The sequence below is a fragment of the Hippocampus bargibanti genome, linkage group LG08 (genome assembly GCF_051943395.1).
Source record: "Hippocampus bargibanti isolate YZ-2025 linkage group LG08, ASM5194339v1, whole genome shotgun sequence".
Taxonomy (NCBI): domain Eukaryota; kingdom Metazoa; phylum Chordata; class Actinopteri; order Syngnathiformes; family Syngnathidae; genus Hippocampus; species Hippocampus bargibanti.
The window spans coordinates 9633587-9659718 of record NC_142741.1 but is presented as its reverse complement, the minus strand read 5'-3'; the positions used below and the strand labels follow the sequence as shown (position 1 = coordinate 9659718).

Here is a 26132-nt window from a genome sequence, read left to right as displayed (position 1 = left end):
ATTCAGGAATTCTTGTTTTCGAGTTGATGACGATCCCCTAAGTGACGTCACTGAGGGAACGCCCGTGACCGAGAAAGCGACACAGTAACATGAAAGCGACATGAGTGACAAGAAAGCATCTTCTCTGAATCTGATCCATTGTTTTGATTCTGGAGCAAGGCAGTGTGTGACCAATAGTGACGTCACGAACACGGGGGCAGGACTTTCTGAATCTACCCAGTAACAAGCTCATTTTGTTGCCGTTTTGGGACACTTTAAGTCCTTTTTATTGGTGTTTTGCATTTGACTAAAAATATCAGCCTGCGTGTTTTAGGTATTTTAGATGCTATAAAACGTTTTTCTGATTTCAGTTAGGAAACAAAACAACAGTATCGGTTGTCCTTTAAGACACCAACAATGAATGAAAAAATATCCACGCATTTGAAGCAATCAATAATTGTTGTTAATTATATTCCTAGTTCTTGACATAAATACAACTCTTGACCCCCTAAACCCCGACATTTCTTCCCTTCACCATTACATTACAAAACAAAAGTCAAAACATGTACTGTATACCCTTGCTTACAGATGATTACCTCAAAAGCTCAAAGAAAAACCCAATTACCTGTTTCTGCTTTTAGTTACTTTGATGTTCCAATGGAACTGCTCCCCAAAGTTAAAAGCTCCTCTGAAATATACGGCCGGATGGTAAGTTCTGTTGTTTATAAGATTTCACACTGAAACATGAATTGAAAGGAATCATTCCTAAATGCATTGTGCTTTCTGATTTGGAAGGCAAAGTTGAAGCTAGTTAAAATTGTGTTTCTCTTGCTGATCAATAAGGGAGGACTCAATGCATTATTTGATTGAATGCAAGTACAAATAGTAATTGCGAAGTTTTTTTGGTTGCTTATGTTGGAATCAAGTACTCTACTACTGTCGGGGGTCAATAAGGCTGTTTTACACTCGCAGTTGGTCATCTCGTATCCTTGTTCGGAAACAATAAAAGTGTGCCGATTGGTGTGTTGCACTCTGTGATGCTTCTACTTCAGTAGACTTCCCACCAGCATTTTTATGATTATAATAAAACAAATAGGAATAGCTTTTGAATAAAGTCGTACGTCCCAATGCTTTTTGCAGTGATGTTAAAATGTTATTGTGTGTTTGGTGCAAGCAGCGTTAAATTAGAAGTACAGTGAGACCTCAGCTTATGAACTTAATTGGTTCCCAGACAGAGTATGTAAGCCAAAAAGTGTGTATCACAAAAAAAAATCCCATAGGAAACCATTAAAATGGGAATAATCCGTTCCCAGGTTTCCAAAAAAATATACTTTTCAACTTAATGAGCCTTAAAACTACACACAACATACCTTATTCTATGTATAATAAATGTGCCATTGTATTGTAATGAAAGAAATACACTGCACTATATAATAAAGTCACTTTATTTACATTTGTGATGGTCGTTGATGGCTCTTAATTGACACCTGTTGCTTTCTGAATTGTAAGGTCTTACAAAACTGAGGCATCACATTAGCATTCATCATGTTGATGATTCTCATAGCCTTTTCTGGATGGAACTGTTCAATAAAAGCCTGCACAAATCAAATCCTCCGTGTTGAGGACCTCATTATGGTCAGCAACAAGCTCCTTGATGTCATCTGCATCCACTTTGAGTCCCGTAGGTGCCGGCAGATATTTTATTACATCAAAAGGCGCGAGTCCGATGATTCCACGGATGCGGAATAAAACGCGTCATTAGTCATGTGAAAGCATCGATTAAATAACGCCTTTGTGTAAACTTTACACAAAGGTGTTATTTAGTCGATGTGAGAAACACGAATGAGGTGTGCGTTTGTGGCGTCACATGTGCACACCGCGACTGTCTTGTGAATCTCAGCCTGACATATCTCTCACGCTGTGTGTCACTTCCCTGAGAGTAACACTTTTCATTTCCACCATTGCCACCATCCTTCGCCTAAAAGTTTTACAGTGTTGTGTAAACTTTACACAAAGGCGTTGCTTTCACGTGACTAATGATGCGAAATTGTCACGTGCGGGTTGACAGCTGGGGTGGCGCCGCCGCTAGCGACACTTCAATTTCATTTCAACAAGTCGCTGAACTTTACACTGTAAAGCTTTTAGGATGGTGGCAATAATGGAAATTGAGAAAGTTACTCTCAGGGAAGTGACACAGCGTGAGAGATGTGTCAGGCTGAGATTCACGTGACAGCCGCGGTGTGCACATGTGACGCCACAAACGCACACCTCGTTCGTGTTTCTCAATGATCTCCTTCTCTTCGTGATTTTATTTTTTGTGTCTTCTCCGGCTGAACACGAGCCTGTGGTGGGTTTTTTCGGTCCCATAATAGTAACATTATCTACAAAAAGCTCCTTGGAGGCGATCGACGTATGAATTCAGAGAGAGGGGGCGTGGAAAGTAGCGCCGGCTGGAGCGCTGTTTGGTCGTGTGCTTCCGCCTCTGCCAGATCCAAAGAGCACTCCGCCAGCCGTGGTGGGTGTGTTTTGCGAATAGTAGTGCGTATTTCAAGGTTTAAGTTTCATAAACTAGACGTTCGTAAGACGAAAAGTTCATAAAATAAGGTGTTTGTAAGCTGAGGTCTCACTGTACCACTCGGTGAATGAAAAAAAAACATTGGTCACATAAAACAAACAAATGAATAATTCTTGACTCTGAAAATATTTGTCAAGGAAATTGTATACAAAAATAAGGAATCAAAATCATATCCAGTGATACTTCGGTTTACAAAACGCTTTCGCTCACAAACCTTTCGCCTTACGAACATTAAATTTGCGAGAATATAATCTTGGCATACAAACTAGTTGTCGGGAAAAACACAGAACGCCACAATGGCTGGCGGACTAGTTGTCGGCGGAAGAACACCAAACCACAGGGCCAAACAGCGCCACTGTGGCTGCCAGACTACTTTTCCACACCCCTTTTCTCTGAGGGCGTACGGGCTTTGCTATCGAGTGGCTACTTTTGATTTTTTGGGACCGAAAAAGACCCCACCACAGGCTAGTGTTCAGCCGAAGAGGACACAAAACAAAATTATGGTCGAGCATAAGGACATCATTGAAGAAGAAGGAGAGGAGGGAGGTGTGCCCGGAGGAAAAGAGAGAGATGGAACGCCAAGAGTATAGAACTAAGTGTAGGAACTTTGAATGTAGGAACAATGACAGGTAAAGGTAGAGAGCTGGTTGAGATGATGCAGAGAAGGAAGGTAGACATACTGTGTGTCCAGGAGACCAGGTGGAAAGGGAGCAAGGCTAGAAGCTTAGGGTCAGGGTTTAAGTTGTTCTATCATGGTGAAGACGGAAAGAGAAATGGAGTTGGGGTTATCTTAAAAGAGGAGTTTGTTAGGAATGTCTTAGAAGTAAAAAGAGTATCAGATAAAATGATGAGTCTGAAGCTAGAAATTGAAGGTTTGATGTTCAATGTTGTTTGTGGGTATGCCCCACAAGTAGGATGTGAGCTGGCGGAGAAGGAGGAATTTTGGTTGGACTTTGATGAAGTCATACAGAACATCCCGAGAAGTGAGAGGGTTGTAATTGGTGGAGACTTCAATGGACATGTTGGCGCAGGAAACAAAGATGATGAGGAGGTGATGGGCAGGTTTGGACTCCAGATGAGGAACGCTGAAGGACAGATGGTGGTTGTTAGGGTAATTCGCCATACAAACATCTCTAAACATCGCTCTGTAATCTTTGTTTACATTTTGAACTTCCTCGTATGTCATATCCTGCCTTCCTTTACACGATGTCGCACTTTTAGTACGTCACATCCTGTCGCGTCATTGCTATGCACCGCATAAATACTCCTGCAGCCCGTTCATCTCTCTCTCTCCATGCTCGCTCTTCCGTCCGCACCACAATGCCCGTGCTCTCCAAATTAAATCAACTTTCTGTTCAAGTCCTAGCTCCCTGATGATTTAACCATCGATTTCCATCAACACCCGTCGAAGCAATGAACCAAGGGCGAACGATAAAAAAATAACCCAACAGTGGTTGACTTTGCTAAGAGAATGCAAATGGCTATTATGACTACTTTCTTTCAGAAGAGACAGGAACATAGGGTGACCGATAAGAGTGGAGGCAGAAGTACACAGGTAGACTACATTTTGTGTCAACTGCGCCATCTAAAGGAAATCAGTGACTGCAAAGTAGTGGTTGGTGAGAGTGTAGCCAGACAGCATAGGTTGGTGGTGTGTAGGATGACGCTGGCAGTGAGGAAGATGAAGAAACCAAAGGCTGAAGTGAGGACAAAATGGCGGAAGTTGAAAAAGGAAGAGTGTTGCATGACATTTAGGAAGGAGGTAAGACAAGCACTGGGTGGGCAAGAGGTCCTTCCAGATGACTGGCAAACTACAGCGAACATAATCAGAGACAAAGGGCGGAAAGTGCTTGGTGTATCGAGTGGAAGAAAGGTAGATACGGAGACTTGGTGGTGGAATGGGGAGGTGCAGGAGTGTATACAGAGAAAGAGGTTAGCAAAGAAGAAGTGGGACACTGAGAGGACGGATGTGAGTAGACAGCAGTACAAGGAGATGCAGCGCACGGTTAAAGTAAAGGGGGCAAAGGCCAAACAAGAGCCCTATGATGACTTATATGCTCTGCTGGACAGCAAGTAAGGTGAGACTGATCTTTACAGGCTGGCGAGACAGAGAGACAAAGATAAGGACCTGCAGCAGGTTCGGGTGATTAAGGTTAGAGATGGCAATGTATTAACAGGTGCCAGTAGTGTGATGGCAAGATGGAAAGAGTACTTTGAAGAATTGATGAATGAGGAAAATGAGAAGGAACAAAGAGTAGAAGATGTGACTGTTGTGGACCAAGACGTAGCAAGCATTAGCAAGGATGAAGTGAGGAGGGCGCTGAAGAGGATGAAGGGGGGAAAGGCACTTGGCCTGATGATTTACCAATCGAGGTATGGAAGTGTCTTGGAGAGGTGGCGGTGGTGTTCCTGACTGGGTTATTCAACAAGATCTTACATGGTGAACAGATGCCTGAAGAATGCAGACGAAGTGTACTCGTGCCCATTTTTAAGAACAAAGGAGATGTGCAGAGTTGTACTAATTACAGAGGAATAAAGTTGATGAGCCATACAATGAAACTCTGGGAAAGAGTAGTTGAAGCTAGACTAAGAGCAGAAGTGAACATTTGTGAGCAGCAGTATGGCTTCATGCCAAAAAAAGAGTACGACAGATGCAATGTTTGCTTTAAGAATGCTGATAGAGAAGTACAGAGAAGGTCAGAAGGAATTGCATTGTGTCTTTCTAGATCTGAAGAAAGCGTATGACAGGGTGCCCAAAGAAGAGCTGTGGCATTGCATGAGGACGTCTGGAGTGACGGAAAAGTATGTTAGAGCGGTACAAGACATGTATCATGACTGTAAGACTGGAAGGTGTGCTGTCGGTATGACTGAGGAATTCAAGGTGGAGGTGGGACTCCACCAGGGGTCAGCTCTGAGCCCCTTCTTGTTTGCTATGGTGATGGACAGGCTGAGAGACGATATTAGACAAGAATCTCCTTGGACCATGATGTTTGCAGATGACATCGTGATCTGTAGCGAGAACAGGGAACAGGTGGCAGAGAAACTAGAGATGTGGAGATATGCCCTGGAAAGGAGAGGAATGAAGATCAGTCGCGGCAAGACGGAATATATGTGTGTGAATGAGAGGGATCCAAGTGCAAGAGTGATGCTACAAGGAGAAGAGATAAAGAAGGTGGAGGATTTTAAGTACTTGGGGTCAACTGTCCACAGCAATGGAGAGTGTGGAAAACAGGTGAAAAAGCGTGTCCAGGCAGGCTGGAGCGGCTGGAGAAAAATGTCAGGTGTGATGTGTGATAGAAGGGTTTCAGCTAGGATGAAAGGAAAAGTGTATAAAACCGTGGTGAGACCAGCCATTATGGTTGGGCTGGAAACAGTGCCACTGAAGAAAAGACAGGAAGCAGAGCTGGAGGTAGCAGAGCTGAAGATGTTGAGGTTTTCTTTGGGATTGACCAGGTTGGATAGGATCAGGAATGAGTACATTAGAGGGACAACTCATATTATAGGCTTTGGAGAGAAAGTCAGAGAGGCCAGACTGAGATGGTTTGGACATGTCCAGAGGAGAGACAGTGACTATATCGGGAGAAGAATGCTGAGCCTTGAACTGCCAGGCAGGAGACCGAGAGGAAGACCGAAGAGGAGGTTTATGGATGTTGTCAAAGAGGACATGAAGGTAGCTGGTGTGAGAGAAGAGGATGCACAAAACCGGGATAGATGGAGGACATTGATTCGCTGTGGCGACCCCTGAGGGGAAAAGCCGAAAGGAAAAGAAGAAGATAACATATTGTTAATAACAATTAAAAAATAGATATATAACAATATGTTATATAGGTAATATAAGCTTTTTTTAATGTTGAAGAATGGTGTTATATTATAACATAGGATTTAACTAAACACAAAGAAAAAAGTATTTTATAATCTTTAACTGTTTGGACGAACAGAGAGCTGATATCCTGGATGAAAGACACACACTAAGCTCTTCCTCCACAGCTCTCAGTCTTTCTCTGTCTTTTGTTTTTACTGCAGTCAGGCTTGAAAAGCTCACCTCACACAGATATGTTGTGGAAAATGGGAGAAATGTCAAAATAGCTTTGTTAGCCAGCATGGAGAACTCCGGTAAAAGTAAATCCAAATGAAGCATAGCTTTCGTTGTATTGCCTCGCGCCAGAAGCTCTTTGCTCGACGTCACTGTTGGATTATTTTTATCGTTCGCCCTTGGTTCATTGCTTCGACGGGTGTGGATGGAGATCGATGGTTAAATCATCAGGGAGCCAGGTCTTGAACAGAAAGTTGATTTAATTGGGAGAGCTCGGAGACATCGCGGTGTGGACGGAGGAGCGAGCATGGCGAGAGAGAGTGAGCAAAACGAATGGGCTGCAGGAGTATTTATGCGGCGCATAGTAATGACGCGACAGGATGTGACGTAATGAAAATGCGACATCGTGTAAAGGAAGGCAGGATATGACGTATGAGGAAGTTCAAAATGTAAACAAAGACTACGGAGCGATGTTTAGAGATGTTTGTATGGCGAATTACCCCAACAGTCACTGTCTTTGCTTTTTTTTTACCTCCATCCATACTAGGGCCTTCATTTGGGTCCAGGGTCCACTTCTGAGTCAGCATTTTTCCTCTTCAAAAACCTCTCCATCACTTTCACCGTCGTCCCGCTAGCCACAATCTGCACTTGCCGCGCTATCCATGCGTCACTAATTCGCTTGTCTCAAAGCGAATTAGTGACGCACGCTGTTGCCACCTGCTGGTATGAAAGAGTACTCTACATGAATACTCTGCCAGGAGCTAGACTGCACAGGCACACAAATCGGATAATTTACCGCGGCACACCTGACAATATCTCGCGGCACAGTGGTAATGTAAAGTGGCACAGTAATAATAATAATAAAACATGTCATTTATAAGCGCCTTTCAAAACTCTCAAGGTCACTTTCCAGTCACAGGATAGGTTTTTCTGTGGGTGAGCAGGGGCAGCCACACGTGCCAGCATTCACTCATCACGGAAGTAAATAGAAAGCTAGCTAGCCAGCTGGTAGATAACTAATAGATAGCCAACCGATAGCTCGCTAAATAGCTAGCCACCTAGATAGCTGTATAACTAGCTAGATAGCTAGAGAGTTAGTTAGCTAATACACTGAATTTCACTAAAATACACAGTAAGCTGGCTAGCCAGCTAGTAGATAGCTACTAGATAGCCAACAGATAGCTAGCTAGATAGCTAGCCACCAGATAGCCTTATGACGTTTCTGTCCATTGTGAATGGATATAAACTTCAAAACCAAGTTATATATACAAGACAATATTTGAAATGCAAATTGGAGATATGTAAATACTTACGTTATTTTCAAATCACATGCATAAAACAGCCTGTAAAATGCTAACAAGTCTGTTTATGTCTTCTCACCAGAAAACAACCAGCCTTGAAGGAGTGCCAATTTCTGGGGTAAAAACTTCCAAATGTCATGTCTCTTGTAAGAATGTGGACATTTTTGGTGCTTGACTGCAGTGATTTTCAACTGTTGAATGGGGAACTAAAAGTGGGATTCAGGGCGAGGTAATAGACAGTAGTGAACAAACAAGCCGGTTCTTAGAGCCGGATCTCGGAAGTGAACGAAGAGCTTCCGGCTCATAAGAAGAGAAATGGGAGCCGACTTTTTTCTCCTTTATTCCCCGCCCCCAGTCTTCGGTTAAAGCCGCACATGATTGGTCAAGATTCGTGGTAGAGGAGGGAGGGGAGAACAGTGAGGAGAAGAGGGGAGGGTTAGAGACTCAGAAGCACACTGAGTTGCACATGAAACAAGAAAGGGAGACGAGAGACCTTGATAGCACTACAAAGAGAAAACTAAAGTGAAAAGGTGAGAACATGGATCGAAAACACAGTGACATTTGGACTTGTTTCAACTTTATTTATATTTCAAAGGCAGAGTGTCGACTGCCAGGTTAAAATATCCCATCAATCAGGCTCCACAACTAACCTGCACAGGCACATAATAACATTCCACCCATCGAGCAACTGACTGCTGGACATCCACAACATCCTACATTTCAGTTACATGCCACTTTATTGAAACTGAAAGTGGGGACCTGTCTGCTGGATTGTTTTGAGTTCAATGAAAGACACATTTCAGAGAACTTAGCAGAGGAGCTGGGGAGGTACTGCAGAACGCATGCACTGTTTTTGAGATTGAGCAGGTCACTGGAGATCAGTATAGACAGGTACAGTGGACAAATGTTATCACATTATGCTGTTTTTATTATTCAATTATTATCATTTTTTTACTAGTGGGTATTATAGCATTATTAATATGAAAAGCAAATTAGTGACAGCTGAGCATCAGACCAGAGTAACCACAGGGAAAGTGAAAGTTAGCATCCACTAACTGTGCACATATAAATAAAGCCATATAAATAAAAATATTTGTTATAGTGTATTTTTTTGCATGAGTAATTCGTTTTTCACATAATTTTGCATGATTTTTGGTAGTTAATTAATTTAAGCAGAAAAAAAATGAGGAGCCATTTGAGAGCCAAAAGAGCTTTTTAGTGAGCCGAGCCAAAAGAAAGTGCTCTCTGAAAGGAGCCAGAATTCCCATCACTAATAGACAGGGAACAAACAATGACAGTGGGCCTAATATGACTGTTTTTTTTTCTCAATTTGGTTGTTTTGTGTTCCTGGATTTTCATGCACAATTTGTATCCACTCAAATTAAAATTTAATTACTGCGTTTATTTCGGCTAGTGATAGACGATGACATGTTTGAGACATGTACATTTTTACATTTTTTTATATTATAAAATACATTTGAAAAAAACAAGCTTCAGAAAGGTACATGTATTCATATATAGGCCATTTTAAGGTACTTTTGCTATTAAATTGCAATTACAATTTTGTGTCTGTCCCTTGGATAATTGTGATATTTTGTTTTAACGCATTTATTTATTGATACACTTGCACCTGCCATGATAATCCTAAATTACTTCAAAATTTTTCTTTCTTTCAATTCTGTGAAAAACATTTGGAATAGGTAGTAATGAACTTCACTGTTTGTTTACTTTTTTAAATTTTCAGTCATTTTCAATTACATGGCTGCAACATGGGAAAAAAACTGACATAGGGTCATTTCGACCAGTGTGTTACACCACATTTCCTTTTCACGACACTCAATGGGTTTTTGGGAACTTATTGTTGAAGCTCTGTATGTGGAACATTTTCCCATTCTTGCTGAATGCACAACTTCATTTTTATGAACAGTCTGGGTCTCAGTTGTATTTTGCACTTGATAATGTAAGCATATATTTTCAATGAGAGATGTGTCTTTGCTGGAAGGTCAGTCTAGTCGTTACACTCTTCTACAATGAAGCCGTATTGTTGGAACTTATGCTAAATGTGACTTAACAATGTCTTGCTGAAATAAGCAGCAATGGACTAATGTAAAGTTGAATTGGGGTTTGTATAGTATACATGTCGATACAAGCTAAGTCTGTTTTTTTAAAGATTATATGTTCTGAACTTAACCCTTTCATGCACCCTGTAAAATGATAACATGATGAGATGCCCTCTGTACTAAGCGCTGTCCCTGAAAGGGTTCGATTAAAAACGTGAGCAATGACTTTATGACGCTATGAATTTTTTTGCAGATTCATTGTTGAATCACGGTTGAATGTGAACGATTGTCCTATTTTAGGCTGTATGTTGTGCAAAAATGTTTACCAACCAATCCTAATCATGACATTTTTTTATTAGTGTCTTGGTGACCAGTCAGCAGCCCTGGTTGGTCAGATGTGCTTCAAGGACGGCCAGACCAAAAACACGTACAGTAGATCACCCCCAAAATGTGATCTTCGACTGCATTTGCAATTGTTTTTTTTTATTATGTTTTTGTTGTGTAAATTGGCATGTCAAGGTATGGGACAGGTTGCTTCATGCTCAGAAATACAGGGAACAAGGTATGTGATGAGCAGAACACATCTTAACGAGAGTTATCATTCCTATTCTGTGTTTGTGTGTGTAGTTGAACCCCTGCCCCCTTTTTTTCAATATCGCCAGCCTGTGATGTCTGAGCACGGCTTGCTGACCACAGTTGCCTACAAACTGGGACCAGATCAGCCTCCTTGCTATGCCCTCGAGGTTTGTGAGTGGTTTGAATGCGGATGCTCATTTATTCTATTTACAGGGATGATAATTTTCCGCAGATCGACGGATTTCCGACTTTTTCAGACCAAAATGACCAGATAAAACAAAATATGTATTCTCGCTTTTTCGCTGTTCATTTCCTATTTTGGCTTGTGTTGGCGGAAATCGAATTTTCGATTGGATGATTCTGATGCCGGTTGGCCGAAAGCACCATTTTGATTGGATGATCTTCTTCAACATCAACTAAGTAGTTGATGTTGAAACAGGTAAACACACCCTTTTGAATGAGCAGACGAGTAAAAAAAAAAATCAGTTTGAATGGACCGAATGATTCGCCTCTGTGGAGAGAACAGGTTATAATTTAATAGATTGTAATTTACAATGAAACAATACCATTGATGAAACAGTCCAATGTCAATGGCACTATGACAAGCCCCATGTTACCGTTAGCATCAATATACTACAATATATATACTGTGATGTCACGAGAGGCTGTGTCCTGGAGGGCAAATACATCCCCCTAAGATGGCTCCACCCAGAGAGAGTCTTGGCCCCACCTGGTGGGAGGCAGCAATTAAACCCACACACCTGCAGCTGATCAGGGCTTGATTGAAAAGCAGGGCTTTTAAGGCAGAGAGCCTCTGAGTGTGGAGCTTGGGGAAAGACAAGCTCGATTGCTGTGCTCTGTGGAGAAGTTGATTGCTGCGTGGACTCATTGCCAGTTGGGACCACACGACTGGACGCTGGATTTGAACCTAGCTAAGGTGGCTAGGCTACATGACGAGGACGTCAAGAGGGGTGAGGCCTAGAGACTCTTGTAAAGAACTCCGTCTTCAGTTTTACCTCAGAAGAGACTTTATTTGGATTTAAGTAGCAGAAGAGACTTTATTTGGATTTAAGTATCAGAAGAGACTTTATTTTGATAGGTATTGGAAGAGACACTGTTCAAACCTTTGTTGCTTGTGAATCCCCCCTGGAACCCTTGATTAAAACCTTTTGTTTGTATCCAAACCTGTCGTCCATTGCACTTCTTGTCCCGTCCCGCTGAGAGCCAGCCTCTCATGATATCACATATGGTGGAGGATGCGGGCACTGGACAAGCGTTAGTAAGTGCATGGACATTGATGCTTTGTGTTATGTTTTTTCTAAATTGAAAATATCCTCAATTACAAAAATGGAAGACATTTTGAAAACCCTGCTTGCAAGTCACGAAGCCCAATATCAGACCAATTTGGCTCTCCTGGAGGAGCAAAGGAGAGCCAATGAACTGAAGGCAGAGGAATTGCTCTTGCAAAAACAAATGGCCGCCAAGAACATGCCCCGGGTGAAGGCGGGTGATTTTTTTTTTAGCCAAGATGGGGGTGACGGATGATATTGAGGTGTACCTGCATACATTTGGAGCAACAGCCACTAGAGAAAGGTGGCCCAAGCAGCAATGGGTGGGATTGCTAGCACCCTTCCTGACAGGGGAATCACTGAATGCTGTCCTGGACTTGACCGCAGACAGAGCAGAAGACTACGACTATTTAAAAGCTGAAATTCTCAGCAGACATGGGCTCACCAAGTTCGGGATGGCACAGCGCTTCCACACCTGGACTTTCCAGCCAGACCAACCTCCACGGGCACAGATGCACGAATTGGCCCGCATCGCACGGAAGTGGCTGGAACCGGAAAGGAGCACGGCAGCTGAGGTGGTCGAGGCCATTGTCGTGGATCGCTACTTACGAGCCCTGCCCTATGAGGCAAAAAGGATAATCAGTCAGCAGTCGCTGACTACTGCGGGACAGACAGTGGCAGCGGTGGAGCAGTACCAGGCCACAGCGGAGATGCTGCGAACGACCAAGAGGGAAACCGGCAACACATCCCCATCCCGGACTGAAATGGCCCGCCCAAAGTTGCCCAAGCCCGCCAAGATTGCTCCAGGTAGTGTCAGAAGTCCACCCAGGCAGTGGCGGACGCCCAGTGGCACCGAAACCAGACGATGCTACAGATGCGGAGAGACGGGACACATCCCATCGCGGTGTGGAAAACCAGCGGAAGAGTCCATGCCGACCGCTGACTCTTCCAGTGCCCACCCTGCTCACTATGCCTCCCTCCTGACGGTAAATCAACAGGATGTTGAAGCCCTGCTGGACTCCGGAAGCCTGGTCACCTTGGTGCGCCAAACGCTGGTCGATCCAACCAGGTTATCTCCAGAGAAAACCCTTCCAGTCTCCTGCGTCCACGGAGACACCAGAGCGTACCACACTACTGAACTCACCATGACCACAACCAAGGGAATCATCCGCACGGTAGCCGGTGTGGTGGACTCTCTCCCTGTCCCCCTCCTGATTGGACGCGACTGCCCGGCCTTTCACCCACTGTGGAGAGAAACACAGTCAAGACTGGCCCGACTACCTCGGAAGGGGAGAGGTAAGACGCATGCAGTGAATACTCAAGCCTACCCCTCTAATTCACTCTCCCAGCCTATGCCCTCCTAGGGACAGCAAATGAACCACCGGAGACGGAGTCTGGCCCAGAGACCGCTGAGGAAACTCCAGCGCCAGAAAATCTCCCGGCTTCCAGTGGTGATGAGAACCCAGGGACCCAGAAGCTGCGTCCTCTAACAGGCCGGTATGGTACAGCCCAGTTACAGGATCCTACCCTTGCCAACGCCATGAAGAATGTGCAGGTTTTAGAGGGTGTAGTACTGGGGGAAAGGACAAGCCCCACATACCCCCATTTTGCGGTTGATCGGGGGCTATTATACCAGGTTACGAAGCAAAATGATGAAGTACGTGAGCTACTTCTTGTACCACAACCACACCGAGCTACAGTACTGGACTTGGCACACACACACCTGCTAGGGGGACACCTAGGGGTGGAAAAGACAAAAGAGAGAATCCTGCAACGGTTCTTCTGGCCAGGGGTGCACAAGGATGTGGAGAACTACTGTCGTTCTTGCCCTGAGTGCCAACAGGTGGCGCCCAAGCCCACATACAGAAACCCGCTAATTCCCTTACCCATCATTGAGACCCCTTTTCAGAGGCTTGGGCTGGACATGGTGGGACCTCTACCAAAAAGTGCTAGGGGACACCAGTATATTTTAGTAATGATGGATTATGCCACCCGGTTCCCAGAAGCTGTCCCCGTCAGAAAGGCTACCACAAAGCAGATTGCCAAGGAACTGTTTGCTCTCGCCAGCCGGGTAGGGATCCCAAAGGAGATACTGACCGACCAGGGAAACCCCTTTATGTCCAAGGTCATGAAGGACCTGTGTGCCCTGCTCAAGGTCAAGCAGCTGAGAACCTCCATCTACCACCCACAGACAGATGGATTGGTAGAGCGATTCAACAAAACACTCAAGGCCATGAGGAGGAAAGTTATCAAAGAAGATGGCCGAAACTGGGATCAACTGCTCCCATACTTGCTGTTTGCCGTGAGGGAGGTACCACAGTCTTCTACCGGTTTTTCACCCTTTGAGTTGTTGTACTCTTACAGACCCCGGGGACTGCTGGATATCGCCAAAGAGGCTTGGGAAGAGCAGCCGTGCCGACAACGTACCCTCATCGAGCATGTGGGGGACATGCGGGAAAGGATGAAGGCCATTTATCCGATAGTGCGAGAACACATGGAAGCGGCCCAACGACAGCAGCAAGCCTCCTACAATAGACCTGCCCAGCCTCGAGAGTTCAAGCCAGGGGACAGAGTGCTGGTCTTGGTCCCAACCGTGGAGTGCAAGTTCCTGGCATCCTGGCAGGGGCCCTTTGAGGTCATCGAACGCGTGGGGGAGGTAAACTACAAGGTGAGGCAACCTGGTAAGAGGAAACCTGAGCAGATTTATCACGTTAACCTCCTAAAGAAATGGCATGCCAGAGAGGCGCTGTTTAGTTGCCTACCCCCAGCGAGGCGAAGGAACCGGCCAGAGAAGACGCCCAGACGGGTCCAAATTTGTCCCCACACCAACGCCAGATGACCCTCGAATTGGTTGAGCGCAACCAAGACGTCTTCTCCTCCATACCTGGACACACGGACGTGGTGCAACACGAGATACACACCACACCTGGAAAAACAGTCCACCAACGTCCATACCGGGTGCCGGAGGCCCGTAAGGCAGCTATTCAGGAGGAGATACGGAAGATGTTGGAACTTGGAGTAATTGAGTAGTCACAAAGTGCCTGGGCAAGTCCGATCGTGTTGGTTCCCAAGCCAGACGGGTCAATACGATTCTGCAACGACTATCAGAAGTTGAATGAGGTGTCTGAATTTGATGCGTGTTGATGATCTTATTGACTCCCTGGGACAGGCACGCTTCATCACCACTCTCGACCTCACAAAGGGTTATTGGCAGGTGCCCCTGACCCCGGCATCAAATGAGAAGACAGCCTTCGCCACACCGGAGGGGCTCTACCAATACACCAGGCTGCCGTTTGGTCTCCATGGAGCACCCGCCACGTTTCAGCGCCTAATGGACCGGATCCTCACCCCCCACAAGAGGTACGCAGCAGCCTACTTAGATGATGTCGTCATACAGAGTCCCGACTATGAGAGTCACTTACCCCGAGTGCAAGCTGTGATTGACTCCCTCAGAAAAGCAGGTCTCACAGCAAACCCGAAAAAGTGCAGGTTGGCATTTGGCGAGACCAACTACCTGGGCTACACTATAGGACGGGGGCAGGTGAAGCCTCAAGAAGCAAAACTACGGGCTATACAAGATTGGCCCCAACTCCTTACCAAGAAGCAGGTGAGGTCGTTCTTAGGCATGGCTGGCTACTATAGACGCTTTATCGCTGACTTTGCTACTATAGCAGCCCCCATGACAGAATTGACGACCAAAAAACACTCCCGATTGGTGAAATGGAGCCCAGAGGCCGAAATGGCCTTCGCCAATCTAAACCAGGCGCTATGTTCCAGTCCGATCCTGGTGGCACCAGACTTCAGCAAGGACTTCATGGTGCAAGCGGATGCATCAGAAGTTGGTCTGGGGGCTGTACTATCGCAAGTACATGGAGGAGAGGAACATCCCATCATGTACCTTAGCAGGAAGCTGTTGCCCAGGGAAAAGAATTATTCTACAGTGGAGAAGGAATGCCTGGCCATTACATGGGCGCTGGAGTCATTGCGCTTCTATCTCCTGGGAAGACGTTTCACAGTGGTCTCTGATCACGCTCCTCTACAATGGATGGCCAGGAACAAGGAGACCAACAGCAGAGTAACAAGGTGGTTCTTGAGTCTGCAGGCCTTTAACTTCTCTGTGGTCCACAGGGCTGGCAAGCGCCAAGGCAATGCGGATGCCCTCTCCCGAAGGGAGGCCCCCTGGCCTGTTTCGCATCCTTCACCCCGCCGAGAACGTCGGTCTCAAGGGGGGGGAAGTGTGATGTCACGAGAGGCTGTGTCCTGGAGGGCAAATACATCCCCCTAAGATGGCTCCACCCAGAGAGAGTCTTGGCCCCACCTGGTGGAAGGCAGCAATTAAACCCACACACCTGCAGCGGATCAGGGCTTGATTGAAAAGCAGGGCTTTTAAGGCAGAGAGCCTCTGAGTGTGGAGCTTGGGGAAAGACAAGCTCGATTGCTGTGCTCTGTGGAGAAGTTGATTGCTGCGTGGAACTCATTGCCAGTTGGGACCACACGACTGGACGCTGGATTTGAACCTAGCTAAGGTGGCTAGGCTACATGACGAGGACGTCAAGAGGGGTGAGGCCTAGAGACTCTTGTAAAGAACTCCGTCTTCAGTTTTACCTCAGAAGAGATTTTATTTGGATTTAAGTAGCAGAAGAGACTTTATTTGGATTTAAGAATCAGAAGAGACTTTATTTTGATAGGTATTGGAAGAGACACTATTCAAACCTTTGTTGCTTGTGAATCCCCCCTGGAACCCTTGATTAAAACCTTTTGTTTGTATCCAAACCTGTCGTCCATTGCACTTCTTGTCCCGTCCCGCTGAGAGCCAGCCTCTCATGATATCACAATACATATATATCAGTGACGTGCAGTCAGGGGAGGCAGGTGGCTGTGCCTTACCAGTGATTTGTACTTTAACATTCTTTTACATTTAACTTCACCATTTTTGGATTTTTTTTCAAAATCGCTGAATTTTCACATTTACCGTTCAAATACTAAGTAGAGATGAGCGGTGAGGCACCAACCGGCTGAGCCTCACCATGGATTGCGCAATTACTATGCTAACTGTGCTGGCTTGCTCTGCAGTGAGACCGCATTGCTGTCCCTCTGCATATCGCTATTAAAGTGTTCAAAAGCTTATAGTATATGAACTAAATTTCTACAGTTTAGCTGGTGTATATAAAGTACAGTCACTGTACATTATAAACACTGTACTACAGTGTTTATTTTATTTTATTTCTATCAAAACTGTGTGCATAGGTGAGGCACACAGTTCTCCTGCCTCATGACAGGGGGCGCTGGTGATTAGAGATTCTTCTTGCGACTCCAGCTGCAGAATAATATAATTAGTGACAGCAAGCAGTTATCAAGTTAAGTGCAACCATCCAGTCATTTTTTCGTGTTGCTTGGCCTTATTTTCAGAATGGTGGATTACATATCTAAATTGAAAGAATTTTCTAAACTGGACTTTCAATCGAAGCAGGAGATAATAATTAAAGGAAGACCAACACCGGACTGTGTAGCTCACAAACGGTGAGGGAGGAATGTAAATCTCCTGGACAGCTTCTCAGCTTTTTGGCCAAGAAAGATCTCATTGAAACTATTCGTGAGGCGACAAAGTTGCTCCAGCTCGTGCTCACTGTTCCAGCTACTACAGCATCAGTGAAGCGGTCATTCTCCGCACTGAAAAGACTGAAAACATACGGTCGGAACAGGACTGATCAAGGATGACTTCTTCACTCGCAGTGATCTCCATTGAGATAGAGAGACTTGGACTTCATTTATAAGTAAAGGTAACACGATAATAACGTATTTTAATTCTTTTTTCTATGCTACAGTTTGTATACAGTATATAAAGAATGATGACATGACATTTTAAACAAAACACGTTATCTGTTGCCAATCAAATGGTGAATAAGCTACTCTGTGGAGTTCATATGTTTGTAAATCTGACTGTGATGACGTCAGTGCCTCACCAGCCATGAACATCACCGCACGTCACTGATATCTATCTATCTATCTATCTATCTATCTATCTATCTATCTATCTATCTATCTATCTATCTATCTATCTATCTATCTATCTATCTATCTATCTGTATCTCTCTCTATATCTCACTCACTACTGACGATGGCACACTACTGATGATGTGTCCCAAATTCACAACCTCCCATCCCTGAGGCACAGCTCCCACACCACTCTCAACATCAAGACTACTCTCATGTGAGGACAATCCATTGGCACAAATGGACAGAATAACATCACGTCCAGTGTTTCATGATTCTTCTGTATATATATATATATATATATATATATATATATATATATATATATATATATATATATATATATATATATAGTAGTATATTGATGCTATAACGGTAGCATGGGGCATATATATATATATATATATATATATATATATATATATATATATATATATATATATATATATATATATATATATAGGCTGACAGATGATGTTAGACAAGAATCTCCTTGGACCATGATGCTTGCAGATGACATTGTGATCTGTAGCAAGAACAGGGAACAGGTGGCGGAGAAACTAGATCAGTGGAGATATGCCCTGGAAAGGAGAGGAATGAAGATCAGTCGCAGCAAGACGGAATATAAGAGTGATGCTACAGGGAAAAGAGATAAAGAAGGTGGAGGATTTTAAGTACTTGGGGGTCAACTGTCCAGAGCAATGGAGAGTGTGGAAAAGAGGTGAAGAAGCGTGTCCAGGCAGGCTGGAGCGGATGGAGAAAAATGTTTGGTGTGATGTGTGACAGAAGGGTTTCAGCTAGGATGAAAGGAAAAGTGTATAAAACAGTGGTGAGACCAGCCATGATGTTTGGACTGGAGATTTTCGAGAACATCTGAGGGCGAGGAGGAGAAGGCAATGTTCAGTGCCAATGAAGAAAAGACAGGAAGCAGAGCTGGAGGTGGCAGAGCTGAAGATGTTGAGGTTTTCTTTGGGAGTGACCAGGTTGGATAGGATCAGGAATGAGTACATTAGAGGGACAACTCATATTAGAGGCTTTGGAGAGAAAGTCAGAGAGGCCAGACTGAGATGGTTTGGACATGTCCAGAGGAGAGAGAGTAACTATATCGGCAGAAGGATGCTGAGCCTTGAACTGCCAGGCAGGAGACCGAGAGGAAGACCGAAGAGGAGCTTTATGGATGTGGTCAAAGAGGACATGAAGGTAGCTGGTGTGAGAGAAGACACTGCACACTGACCAATACTTACTTTTCGATCCTAACCACCCATTACAACACAAACTAGGAGTTATCAGAACCCTCCAGCATAGGGCTAAACTAATACCAACAAGCGTTGAAGGTAGAGAAAAGTAGTCAAAACATATCAAGAGAGCACTCACAAACTGTGGGTACCCTCAGTGGTCATTTAACAAATGTCAGAAAGAAACACTTGGGAATGAAAACAAAAATTCTGAAGATACAAAAAGGAGAGGAGTAGCAGTACCTTACATTGCGGGAGTTTATTAAAAACTACAAAGTCATTTGGCAACACAAAATTCCTACTTCTTTCAAACCGATAAACACTTTAAGACAAAAATTAGTGCATCCAAAAGATAGGCTGCCAAATGAAAAACAAAGTAATGTAGTTTATTCAATACATTGTAAGAATGAAAATTGTAAAGAGCAGTACAAATTCTCCAAAAAAGACTTCATCAACATCGCAGGGATAATACTAGTGGTATTGACACATATGCACCTAAAAGCTAGCAACCACTCATTTGACGACAATGAGGTTAAAATCTTAGCGAAAGAACATAGATGGTTTGAAAGGGGAGTAAAAGAAGCGATTTTTATGAAACAACTAAATCCTTCATTAAATCGGTTTGGTGGGGTGAGGTTCAATTTGGATCGTTCATACAATAGCCTGCTTAAACAACATAGGATTAGTAATACTGATGAGGTGATACCGGTCAAAGTGGGGCAATCAGGCCAGTCGTTAGTCAGAACGACAGGAACTATCAGTGGAGCAGCTGCAAGGAGTAGTCCCCTCCTCCCCCCAACCTGAGAGCAGGGACCTATAATACCATGACCTATCATACCATGTCTGGACAGTAGGGATATATATAGGGCCTAAACTACCAGTAAGACTTTAGTTTGCTGATGAAGTTTCTTGGATAAGAAGCGAAACGTCCGACACCTTCAAAGAAGTACAGATGACGGCTGAAGAAACCTTTTCATCGATATATATATATATATATATATATATATATATATATATATATATATATATATATATATATATATATATATATATATATATATATCGGCTGGATCATAAGCTCATAAGTCAGCACTTTGGCATACGGGAGACGAGGGTTCGAATCCCGCTTGGGGCAGAGAAAATGAGCACAAAACATCATCCAGTGTGGGTCCTTGGGCAAGACCCTTCACGCTAATGCCTACCTCATACAATGATGAGATACAATAAATGGAATGACATGCCGGCTCAGACGTCACCCGGCCAAACAAGGTCTGCGTCAGGTGCTGGGGAACCAGAGCACCTTGATGAAAAATGGGCTACTGGAACAAAGCATGATGGACGAGATGCGATAACATGGCTCTGTTGGAATGCTACTACTCAAGCAACCCTAGTCAGAGGGGTTACATGCGGAGAATGAGGGCTGAATGGTTACTTCGAAAGCCACAGTCACAGTTGACCACGAAACAACTAGTAGCTCAGTGTTCCAATATCCACAAACAGCAATTGCCATCACAACTTGAGATTGATGAGGTACAACACAAATTCCAAGGTGAAGGGCCCCAGACTGCGACATCAGAGGAAAAGGTTAGACCAGAGATTGGGAGGCAAGCCCCAATGAATGATGAGATTGGGAAGCCAGCCCCAATGAATATTGAGCGATGCAGCAACTGACTTGAGAAATAATATCATGGCAAGAATGAAAACTGGGCAACCAAGAAACCGATTACAACGGCTATGTGAAGTACCACCTGAAAGTCTCATGGAAACTGTGAATGCAGCACTGAGAGCGATCCTGACCGGAACGATCACGGAAACCAATGATGTACACTGATATACGCAACTGTGAGAGCCACGAGATTCGTTACCCACCATGGAAAAGACGGTTGGAGGCTAAGATCAAGGCAGCTCGGAAAGATGTGAGTCAATTGACGGAGACCCAGAGAGGTGTGAATAAATGGCCAATACCGAAGAGGTACATGCAGATAACCATACCTGAAGCACTCTAAACTGCCAAACAAAGGCTCCAGGCCTTGTCCAGTCGCCTAAAGAGGTACACGAAAGAGAATGAGGCCAGAAGAATAAAAAGGCTGTTCGCAACACAACCTGCGAAAGTGTACGCTCAGTGGCTTGCCTCCCAATCTCGGGTCTAACCTTTTCCTCTAATGTGGCAGTCTGGGGCCCTTCACCGGTCCGGACTCCCTGTGTGGAGTTTGCATGTTCTCCTCGGGCCCGCGTGGGTTTTCTCCGGGTCCTCCGGTTTCCTCCCACACTCCAAAAACATGCATGACAGGCAGATTGACCACTCCAAATTGTCCCTAGGTATGAGTGTGAGAGTGACTGTTGTATGTCTTTGTATGCCCTGCGATTGGCTGGCAACCAATTCAGGGTGTCCCCCGCCTCGTGCCCGAAGACAGCTGAGATAGGCTCCAGCAACCCCCGCGACCCTAATAAGGAATAAGCGGTACGGAAAATGAGATGATATATATATATATATATATATATATATATATATATATATATATATATATATATATATGCGCATGCCCTCCCCCGCCTTTTTTTCCAGACTTTTTTCTTATCTGTCATTCTCATCCCTGTATTTAGTTCAGCCCATTTGACTGGTTTCTGTTTTTCTGACAGGGCTCGGTGGCCATTGCTGGGGCAGCAGTTCGATGGCTCAAGGACAATATGGGCATAGTGCAGTCCTCCGCAGAGATCGGTATATTGCTTGAAAACCAACCAGGCGCAATTAATGTTCTTTGTTGGAGCTGCTCATTTGGCAGCAATGTTTTTTTCTTGTACGAAACAACAGCACCCCGTTACAGTTGGGCATTTTCTCTCCCCCTCTTCCAGAGAAATTAGCAGCCTCAGCAGGGACATCTTATGGCTGCTATTTTGTGCCTGCTTTCTCTGGCCTCTATGCTCCTTATTGGGAGCCCAGTGCTCGAGGGTGAGATATGCGCTGCTGACCCTGAATTCTAAGGAAAATAAAGCTTCATTGTATTTGTTCTGCCTTCTTTTTCAAACATCCAAATTGCTCTGGGGCAGTGTCGCTGTAATTGCGTTCATCCTTTTTTTGTCTTTTGCAGCATCATCTGTGGCCTCACACAGTTCACCAACAAGAGCCATTTGGCTTTTGCGTCGCTCGAGGCTGTTTGCTTCCAGACCAGGGAGGTAGTAATAAGCTTTTGTTGGAGTTTGTCACCCACAGCTGCAGCTGCTGTAAAAGCGCTTTGTGAATAACATGTTTATTGTATTGTTTTGTGTAGCTCATTAGCCAGAGCCCCAACAGAACCCCTATAGTTCGTGGGCCGGCAACCCAAAATGTTGAAAGAGCCATATTGGACAAAAAAACAAAAAACAAAACAAATAACAATGTGATTTATGCATACATTAAGTCTGGCTGCACGTGCATCTTGGGGCAGAAACATACGCGTTTGATAATAATAATAATAATAATAATAATAATAATAATAATAATAATAATAATAATAATAATAATACATTTCATTTATAAGCGCCTTTCAAAATTTACTGTCACAGGATTTTTTTTGTGGGTGAGCAGCGGCACCCACACGCGACAGCGTTCACTCAACGGAAGTAACAGTAAAAAAACAACAACACAACAACAACACAGAGAGTCATTCTTGTGACATTAAACAGTTCTACATGAAAGAGGAGAGGATCGAAGCGTCCTTTTCAGCAGTAGATCAGGGTCGTCATGGTAGAATGTGCACGTCTACTACAAGCTAAATGTTGAAAGCAAACACGCAGCTGTAGCATCCATTGACGAAAACAGATTGTCTCACATCTCCTGTCACATAAATCCGCTTCAATTCCAAGCCACGACTGTTCCACACACGCATCAATGCTCTGCGCTGCCGCTCCTTTCTTCTTATCGCGGTCTCCTCAAGCCATGCATCCATCCAGCCGCAGACTGTCCAACACCACCGACCTTTCCGCAGAACAAAGCGGGACTGTGAAGAGTTGTAATCGTGTTAGCTGATCCAAAGATGTGTGTGATCAATTAATTGGGGTCTGTAATTGATTGCTCTAATTTTTTGATCCCATCTAAAAATTATTGAGAAAACCCCTATTATCATTTTAAATTTGGTACATTATTGAGTTAGATCTGAAAGTTCTTAATCAGCCTGGACTCTTCTATGTTAGATTGTGGATGCAATGAACAAGGACAGTGGCGTCCCCCTGGTGCAGCTGCAAGTCGACGGAGGCATGACGGCTAACAGGTTGCTCATGCAGCTGCAAGCGGACATCCTTGGCGTATCTGTTGGTATGTCCATCCATCTACTTTCCGTACCGCTTTATCCTCATTAGGGTCGTGCAGGAGCCTATCCCAGCCATCGTCGGGCACCAGGCAGGGGACACCCTGAATTGGTTCCCAGCCACGGAGCCAAAAAAACATTCACTTTTGTAATTTAGAGTGTTCAATAAGCCTGCCATGCATTTTTTGGGAATGTGGGAAGAAGCCAGAGAAAACCCACGCTGGCCCCAGGAGAACATGCAAACTCCACACTTGGGGGCCGCACTGGGTTTTGAACTCATGACCCCTGCACTGTGAATCCGGCTGGCAAACCACTCGATACCCACCCTCTATCATATATGGCAGGTGTCGGGAACCTATGGCTCGCAAGCCATATATGGCTCTTTTAATCATTGCTTCTGACTTGCCGATAAAACTAAATACATATTCTTGCTTTTTCACTGTTCATTTCCTGTTTGGGCGGCAGTTGGCGGAAAGCACAATTTTGATTGGATGATACTGACCTTTGGCCGTTGATGTTGAAACAGGTAAACGCCCCATTTTAAATAAGCCTGGCGAGTACGTATAGTACACTTAGGTAGAATGAACGGAAGGATTCGCCTTTGTGGAGAGAACAAGTTCTGCCGTGATTCTAATTTGCAATGAAACAGTTGAATATCATGGACACTTTCAAAAGCCCCATGCTAACATTAGCATCAATTTACTTCTGTGAGACCGCAGAAAGCAAGCGTGCAAGCTAATGAGCAGTGTGCAGGCTAGCTAGCTAGCAGTAACTTCACCAATGGACCCAGCAACTTTGCTGCTGTGAAATGTAAATTTCTCCACTGTGAGACTAATAAAGGCATATCCAATCCAATCCAATCCAAGTTGACTTTCATTCCGATCGTTTGGCTGGATTTTTTTACCAAACACGAGGAACGGAAAACTATTCATATTAATGGTGAGTATTATCACAATCAAGTTATTAGTAGTAGTTATATATATTCTGACATTTTGTTGAAATCACATGCATGTGTGTCTGCGTGCGTGTATGTGGCTCTCACTAATAAAACATTTCTAAATATTTTACTTTTATAACTCTCTTAGTCAAAAAGGTTCCCGACCCCTGATATGTGGTAATCCTCCAAAGCTTTTACAAAAATCTTATAAGATTAAACGGAAATGTCCCAACTGAAGAACATAAATCATTTTTAAAAACAAATATTTATGAGGGACTCTGTGGTTATCTGGATTTCTGCAAAACTCTAGCGTGTCGGCCTCATGGTGCAGAGGTGCAGGGTTTGATTCGGCACCTGGCCTTCTTGTGTGGAGTTTAAAAATCATCACAGTCTTTATTCATCTCTGTGCTCTTTCATTTTAGGAAACATTTCTTTTAAAAAGAAATATGAACAAGAAATAGTGGAGAATCCTTTTAATATGATACAGAAAGCTCAGCCAAAAACAGCTTTATATACTCCAGCAGTTTCCCACAGTCCCAAAACAAAAGTAAGATATCGAAGTTCACAATTGCCAGAAATAATATTTTGCTGCCTCTCCCGTTTTTTATAAATGCCAGATCACTTTTGCTAAACAGGCTCACTGAGATACATGAGTGAATTCAACAGTGGTTGTGTGTATGTGCATGCATGCACTTTCCCCTGATGTTCCAGTGAAACCATCCATGTCAGAGACAACAGCTCTTGGCGCTGCCATGGCAGCAGGGGCCGCAGAGGGGGTGAAGGTGTGGAGCATGATACCCAGTGATCTTCCTAGGATGACTTCTGAAAAATATGAGCCTGAGATCAACTCAGATGGTCAGAAAAACCCTGAATAAAAATCTATCAACCATTTTGCAACAAGTAGCTCACCCTACATGTGTACTCCTCTCAAAGAGAGTGAGTTCCGCTACGCTTGCTGGAAGAAGGCTGTGCAACGATCTATGAATTGGGAGACCACAGAGTCAGGCTTCGGTGACAATGGTATGGGCTATTCTGTCCTGCAAGTGGACCTGAAGAGTGACTGATTTTTGACACTTCATTTTGAATGTGCTCTCTCTCCTTGTCAGGCTTGGCGAAAGCTCTATCCTCCACTGCCCCCAACTAGACTAAGGTTTGGCATTTGCTGCTGCTTTACTTGTTATTCTTTTTTGGGTTGGGTGTTTGCAGGTCCTTAAAGGACAACCAACATCTCCGGACAAGTTACGTCCATAATTTGTAAAATCACTTCAAATGACTTCTACTGACCGCATTTTACAAAGATTCCACCGCATATAGCTATATTTTACGTTTTAAAATTCGCGCTGAATATTCATGAAGTCTTGTTTTCGAGTTGACGATGCCGGAGTGACGTCGCTGAAGGAACGCCCCTGACCGAGAAAGCGACACATGCATTTTGAAAATACAGTGTTGATCGCGAAATTAGAAGGAAAACTACATAACGCAATGGTGAATCGTTGCGGTAACACGCATGAATATTCATGAAGTCTTGTTTTCGAGTTGACGATGCCGGAGTGACGTCGCTGAAGGAACGCCCCTGACCGAGAAAGCGACACATGCATTTTGAAAATACAGTGTTGATCGCGAAATTAGAAGGAAAACTACATAACGCAATGGTGAATCGTTGCGGTAACACGCATGAAGAAGATGTAAGTTTACACAAATTCCCAGCGGACAAACCAGCCATTTCCAACGGACCAGAGCAGTATTGCGCCAGCCGAGGAGCTCCCCGGAGTGCGCGAATCCCTACAGTTATCCCTGATAACTGCTTCAAAAAAAGCATATGCAGTAAAAAATGTGGTTTAGAATGCAATTTCACTGTACATGTCTTTAT

The 26132-nt window shown here is 44.2% G+C and overlaps 1 protein-coding gene across 3 annotated transcripts in view; it reads left to right on the top strand.

Annotated features, from left to right (window-relative positions):
* Nucleotides 1–26132, top strand: part of LOC148894526 (glycerol kinase-like) — a 65986-nt gene that overhangs the window by 39582 nt on the left and 272 nt on the right. For 2 of the 3 annotated variants that reach the window (XM_089002751.1, XM_089002749.1), the window contains 12 exons: nt 621–687; nt 7971–8006; nt 10308–10375; nt 10468–10510; nt 10611–10691; nt 21683–21761; nt 21896–21992; nt 22132–22216; nt 23213–23333; nt 24974–25117; nt 25196–25282; nt 25369–25412. In XM_089002751.1, coding sequence (XP_088858877.1) covers nt 621–687; nt 7971–8006; nt 10308–10375; nt 10468–10510; nt 10611–10691; nt 21683–21761; nt 21896–21992; nt 22132–22216; nt 23213–23333; nt 24974–25117; nt 25196–25282; nt 25369–25406 — 946 coding nt within the window. In that variant the 3' untranslated portion in view covers nt 25407–25412. Of the gene's footprint in view, nt 1–620; nt 688–7970; nt 8007–10307; nt 10399–10467; nt 10511–10575; nt 10692–21682; nt 21762–21895; nt 21993–22131; nt 22217–23212; nt 23334–24973; nt 25118–25195; nt 25283–25368; nt 25413–26132 lie in introns of all 3 variants that reach the window. The other variant, XM_089002748.1, reaches the window with a different exon arrangement.